The 6,720-nt window shown below is 43.6% G+C and overlaps 2 protein-coding genes across 3 annotated transcripts in view; one reads left to right on the forward strand and one right to left on the reverse strand.

Annotated features, from left to right (window-relative positions):
• gtf3c6 (general transcription factor IIIC, polypeptide 6, alpha) overlaps positions 1 to 5,992 on the reverse strand; it is an 11,443-nt gene extending 5,451 nt beyond the window's left edge. Inside the window, exons 1-3 of one of the 2 annotated variants that reach the window (XM_048610140.1) lie at positions 5,892 to 5,992; positions 4,495 to 4,558; positions 3,861 to 3,905 (exon numbers count right to left, since the gene is read on the reverse strand). In XM_048610140.1, coding sequence (XP_048466097.1) covers positions 3,861 to 3,905; positions 4,495 to 4,534 — 85 coding nt within the window. In that variant the 5' untranslated portion in view covers positions 4,535 to 4,558; positions 5,892 to 5,992. Of the gene's footprint in view, positions 1 to 3,860; positions 3,906 to 4,355; positions 4,559 to 5,891 lie in introns of both variants that reach the window. The other variant, XM_048610139.1, reaches the window with a different exon arrangement.
• Positions 2,438 to 6,720, forward strand: part of LOC109931229 (legumain-like) — a 22,671-nt gene continuing 18,388 nt past the window's right edge. The window contains exons 1-2 of the mRNA XM_048610141.1: positions 2,438 to 2,442; positions 6,003 to 6,006. The gene's annotated coding sequence lies outside the window, so the exon portion shown is untranslated. The remainder of the gene's footprint in view (positions 2,443 to 6,002; positions 6,007 to 6,720) is intronic.

Below are 6,720 nucleotides of genomic sequence, written 5' to 3' on the forward strand. Positions count from 1 at the left end.
TCCTCTGATGCTGCTTGGCCTGCTGTGTTCATCCAGCTCTACACCTTGTTATCTCTCTGCTCCTTCCTTCCTTCTCACTCAGGGTCAAGCGCTGGTTCAGTTGGTAGCAGTTGTGCCAGAGTCAGAAGGTCATGAGTTCATTCCCCACTCAGACTTCAGCACATAATACTGCACTACAGTGCCTGAATTATGTTGCACTGCCAAGGGTGATCTGTTCCAGATAAGACAGTAATCCAACATTCCTTCTGCCCTCTCCGGTCATAAAAATATCCCACAACAGTAAGTGAAGGAATGCAGGAGAGTTTACAACTCTTGACAACTTTCATGACATCCTTCAACGTCTTTATCATACATCCTACATTCAAATCTAAAGACCCTAGCACCAAACCCTGTGGCACTCCACTAGAAACAGACTTCAAATCAGAAACATCCCTCTGTCATAACCCACAGCTTCTTGTCTCTCTGCCAATTTTGGATCCAATTTGTCACGATGCCTTGGATCCAGCAGGCTCTTACTTTCTTAACCCAGTCTGCCATTATCAAAAGCCTTTCTTAAATCTAGGTAGACCACATCAAATGCATTACCCTCATCAATACCAAAGTGCAGATATATTCTGATCCTCAGAAATCTTTCTAACAATTTCCTCACCGTTGTGGCAAGAATAATTGGCCTCGAATTTCTTGGTCTATCCCTCCTGGAGTTTTAAATTATGGGACAACATTAGTGGTCCTCTGGCACATAAAGTGCGTTCAGAGAGGATTTCAAAATCACTCCAGATTCCCCCAACATCTCATCCCTTGCCTCCCTCAATAGTCTGAGATACACCTCAGGAACAAAAACAGAAATTGCTGGAAGATCTCAGCAGGTTTGGCAGCATCTGTGAAGAAAAAAATCACAGTTAATGTTCTGGATCTGGTGACTCTTCGTCAGAACTGATGGTAGCTGGGGAAACGTCGGTTTACATGCAGAAAATAGGAAGGCGTATGGGGTAGGGAGTAAAAGATAGGATAAAGCCTGAAGAGAGAGAAGAGCAGACAAAGGATAGACAAAGGAGTTGATAACGATCTGGCTAGGAGGGTAAATAGCTGTAAATGAGGACTGTTAGTGACTAACAATAGGTAGTGTGTAATGGCAAGCTATGTGATAACAAGGCTTAGTGTGTGGGGTAGGGGGCTAGGACATGGGAGAGTTTAGGCCCTAAAATTATTGAACTCGATATTGAGTCCAGAGGGCTGGAGGGTCCCCAAGTGGAAAATGAGGTGTTGTTCTTTCAGCTTGCGTTGAGCTTCACTGGAACACTGCAGGAGGCCAGAGACAGAGATGTTGGCCAGGGAACAGGGTGGTGTGTTAAAGTGGCAGGCAACAGGTAATTCGGGGTCTTATTTTCAAGCAGAACATAGATGTTCTGTGAAGCGGTCACCCAGTCTATGCTTCGTTTACCCAATGTACAGGAGACTACATTATGAGCAGCAAATGCAGTAGACTAGATTCTGGGAAGTGCAGGTGAAACGTTGCTTCACCTGGAAGGTATGTTTGGGCTCTTGGATAGTGAGGAGGGAGGAGGTAAATGGGCAGGTGTTGCACCTTCGCCAGTTACAGGGGAAGGTGCCATAGGGCTGTGGGGAGGTGTTGGGGGTGAAGGAAGTGTGGACCAGAGTGTCCTGGAGGGAACAGTCCATGCAGAAGGCAGACAGGAGAGAGGAGGGGAATATGTGTCTGGTGGTGGCATCTTGCTGGATGTGGTGGAAATGGCGTCTGATGATCTTCTGGATCTGGATGCTGATGGGATGGTAGGTAAGGACAAGGCGAATCCTATCGCTGTTGTGGGAGGGAACAGAAGGGGGAAGGACAGAAGTGTGGGAGATGAGTCGGACCTGGTTGAGGGCCCTGTCAACAACGGTGCTGGGGAATCCTTGGTTGGGGAAGAAGATGGACATTTCAGAGGCTCCCTTGTCAAAGTTGGCCTCATCTAAACATATGCGATGGAGATGGAGGAACTGAGAGAATGGGATGGAGTCTTTACAGAAAGGAGGGTGTGAGGATGTATAGTCCAGGTAGCTGTGAATATTTGTGGCCAGTCTATCCCCAGAAATAGAAACCGAGATAATGAGGAAGGAAAAGGAGGATTCAGAGATAGAACAGGTGAAAGTGAGGGGAGGGTGGAAATTGGAAGTGAAATCAATGAATTTTTCCAATTCTGGACGAGTGAGGGAAGCAGCACCGATGATATCATCGATATATCAGAGAAAGAGTTCTGGGTAGGGGTGGAATAGGACTGCAACAAGGAATGTTCCATATACCCCATGAAGAGACAGGCATAACTGGGGCCCATGTGGGTACCCATGGCCACCCCTCTGACTTGTAGAAAATGAGTGGAATTAAAGTTAAAAGAGAAGTTGTTGAGGGTGAGGACAAACACAGCCAAGCAAAGGAGGGTGGTGGTGGGTGGGGACGGTTCAGGTCCTTGCTCCAGGAAGAAGCGGAGAACCCTAAGACACTCCTGGTGGGGAATGGACGTTTAAAAGGACTGCATGTCTGTGGTAAAAAGAAGACAGCTGGAACCTGCAAACTGGAAGTTTTTTAACTGGCGTAAAGCATCAGAGGAATCACGGATATACGTGGTCAGGGATTGGACCAGGGGAGAGAAGACTGAGTCAAGATAAGAAGAGATGAGTTCTGTGGGGCAGGAGCAGGCTGAAACAATGGGTCCGCCTTGACAGTTCTGTTTGTGGATTTTTGGGAGGAGGTAGAAGTGAACTGTGTGGGGCTGCAGGACTATCAGCTTGGAAGCAGTTGAGGGAAGGCCACCAGATGAAATGATATCAGTTACCGTAGTAGATACAACGGCCTGATGCGTCACGGTGGGGTCATGGTCCAGGAGGAGATAGAAGGAGGTAACTGAGAGCTGGTGCTCAGCCTCTGCAATGTAGAGGTCAGTATGCCAGACTACAACAGCACCACCTTTATCAGCAGGCTTAATAACAAAGTCAGGGTTAGATCTAAGGGCACAGAGTGCGGTCAGTTCAGAGGGAGATAGGTTGGATTTGGTGAGGGGGTGGGGGCAGAGAAATTGAGGCGACCAATATCACGTCGACAGTTCTCAATGAAAAGATCGAGTGCAGGTAAAAGGCCAGAGGGTGGGGTCCAGGTGGAGGGAGAGTGTTGGAACTGGGTGACGGTGTCTGTGGGATGGGGAGAGGACTCTTGTCCAAAGAAATGGACACGGAGGCGAAGACAGCGGAAGGAGAGTTCGACGTCATGTCCTGCCCAAAATTCGTTGAGGTGGGGCTCCCCCTATTACTGCCTTATTATTCTTTGATTTCTCTGAAGTGTGATTACATATTTGGTCTTCTGTCTCTGCCTGACTGCTTGGGAGCCTATAGTATTATACACTTAACAGCATTCTTGACCCTTTTGTTTTTTACTTCTACCCATATGGTCTTATTTGACGATCCTTCAAGACATCACCCTTCCTCACTCTTATAATTGTTTTCTTGATCAGTACTGCAATACCCTATCCTCTTCTATCTTGTTTAAATACTCTGTAATCAAGAGCGCTGAAATGCCACTCCTGCCCATCTTTCAGTCAAGTCTCAGTCATTCCTTTGGTATCATACCTCCATCTGTGCCCTCAGTTCATCTCTCTTATTCCTTAGGTTCCTTGCATTAAACAGATTCCATTTAGCATTAGGAAACTCACTTCTTTCTTATCCAGCCTATGTTTCCTCTGTCTTCTAGATTTATTTACCCACATTTTAACTTCTAATTCCATCTCGGCAATTCTCTCTATTGTAATGGAGCTTGAGCATACATAATTATCAATGCATTAATTGTTGTTTTCAAAGCAGACTACACTTACCTGGCTCAGAGGTCTCTTCAAATATCACACATGTTCCCAACACATCTACAAATTGAACAAACAGTCCAAGTTAGTTGAGAATCAATTTGTTTGATCCAGGTATACTCTCATCCACATTGAGTTTCACTTGCTTCTTTCCTGGTATATAATTTCCCAGGCCGTATTGTCACAAATGGAAACACCTCTCAAAAGCCCATAGCAAGTGTAAATGAAGTTGAAACACAGAATGAGTGCAGCGTCCATGACGGGACGGGAGAAGTGGCCGAGTACAAGGTGGGGCTCAAACAGAGCTGGCAGACACGAGGCTCTTATTCCAAGTAATGTGATGGTATGTTAAATTGAATGATACCATTTCCTGTAGCTCATCCCATTTCTCAATATTCCTATATGAAATTCCTCATCACCTCTCATAATCTGAGACTCCTCTGCAAGGACTAAATGCCAGCAATGACTACCCATGCCAACACATGATAGATGTAAACAATAACATCCCACCTGTTGCCCAGCAAAGCAAATGGGTGTATCCAAGAGCTTCCTGGTATTCACAGCCTAGTAATAGCCCACGATATATTCTTCCACATCCATCCCCTGTAATAACCGTTGCACAAAACACTTGATTAAGTGAAACACTGGCCTTCATACTCTCCAGCAAACACGCATCTGTCCACCTGCATAATTGGCTGCTCAGTGTCTATTCCCTGGGGAGAGAAAGGAAATCTCAAATGTTTCAGGTGAACTGGAAACGGTTCAAGCAAACCCACTGTATACAGACTGCATTAAACTTAGAACCTGCTTCAAAGGCAAGGGAACATGGAAGCTGCTAGATGAGAAAGGACTACAATTCATTTAGTTTCACTTATTTTGTTCTGTTTGTTACATGATAAAACACGAATGGTGTAGTTGACTAATCATTGTAATCAATCTCTAACATTTAGGCTAATCAAACATGATATAAGGAAAACCACAGGTTTGGGAACCATACAGCCAAAGTCACCTGTTCCTTCCAAATAAGCTACACTGATTACATTGTCAAATCTTGAATGATTCATTTACTCTGTTCCAACATTATTTTCTAACTTGCAATTGAATGAATCAACACTGACCATTGCAAGGTATTTGGAAGTGCATTGTGCATGGCAATTGTCCCAGGTTCATTAATATAGGTGGCATGGTGTGGCAACTTATAAAACATTTCACTGTATTTTTCATGTAAAAGTACATGTGACAATAAATTTCTATTCTATTCTAAGAACAGGAGATAGTGAAAGGATAAATGACAATTTGCTAACTTGGCCCTACAAAAATTGATTAGTATTACAGCAGGGCTAACATGTACAACAGTGGACAAATGCTTATCAGATGAGCAGACAACTCAGGTATTCAAGCTAAGAGAAAGAAAAGATTTATATTTATCTAACACTCAAGACATTGCAAAGTGCTTTCCAGCCAATTAAGTGCACTTGAAGTGCAGTTATTGCAATACTATCAGCAGCCCAGCAGCTAATTTCTATGCAGCAAACTTCCACAAGTAATAGGAAAAATGATCAGATCAACTGGTTTTTGGATGTTGGTACGGGAATAAATATTGGACATGGCACCAGGAAGAATTTCTTGATTTTTCAACAAGTGCTGTGAACTTTTTAATGTTTATCTAAGACGGTTAATGTCTCAAATGAAAGCTAATTCCTCCAACAATGGAGAACTCCTTCAGTACAGCACTGGAAAATCAGCCTGGATTTTGGGCTCATGTGTCTGGATTGAAACTTGAACCCACAACGTTCAGATTCAATATAGGGTGCTACCCACTGAGCCATAGATTTTGGTCAAGAGATGGAAACCACCTGGAAAGCCCACTAACAGTTGAGAAGAAAACATGGTCAGCAAGGGAGATAAGTCCATTTTCCCACAGCATATTGTGGAATACAGAACAAGATACCCATTGCAGAGAACTGTGAAGCATAGAAAAATAGAGTCCCTCTGGTCATCTACATGGCTCTCAGCTACTCATCATAACGCCTTGCATTCACTTACCACAATTTTACACTCATTTCTACACTTCAACAGAAAGTCTGGGTCGATAATCCCTGAGAGTTCCACCACAACCAATTGTTCCTATGGAATTTAAAAACAAGGAACAATCAGCTAAGCAGCCCACAGATAGTGTATGCAAACAATTTCTTCACCAAATACAACATAAGAGGGAAGCAGTTATTCATTAATATGAAGTTATTCAACAAATCCAGAAACCAACTGATAGGAGGTCTTGCCTGATTACCTGGGATGGAAGAAAGGAGTTAGTTGGAAAAGAAGCAACAAACCAACTCTCCAAAGGAGCAGAAAGCATTACAACCACTGAACAAGCATTTTCAAAGGTGGGTTCACTATTCACTTATCAAGAGGAGTGGTCGGGAGGGAATTACAGATGAGTGAGTCTCACAACAGTGGTAGGGAAACTATTGGAGAAAATTCTGAAGGAGAGAATTGATCTTCACTTCAAAACACAACGTTTAATTAGGGATAATCAGCATGGCAGAGGGAGATCATGCCTAATAAGCTTCATTGAATTTTGAGAGGTGGTGATCAGGAGTTGAGATGAGGGTAATACAGTCGATGTAGTTTATATGAATTTCAGCTAAGCCTTTAACAAGGTTCCATATGGGCAACTGATAAAAAAGATAAAAGCACGTGATCCAGGGTACTTGGCAAGACTGATCCAAAATTGACTTAGTGGTAGAAAGCTATGACTGCAGGTCAGTATCCAGTGCCATACCACAGGGATCACTGCTGGGTCCCTTATTGTTTGTGATATTTATAAATCACATAGATGAGAAAGTGGGGAAGATAATTAAGTTTGCAGAGG

Source organism: Rhincodon typus, chromosome 22, assembly GCF_021869965.1.
Source record: "Rhincodon typus isolate 14 chromosome 22, sRhiTyp1.1, whole genome shotgun sequence".
Taxonomy (NCBI): Eukaryota; Metazoa; Chordata; class Chondrichthyes; order Orectolobiformes; family Rhincodontidae; genus Rhincodon; species Rhincodon typus.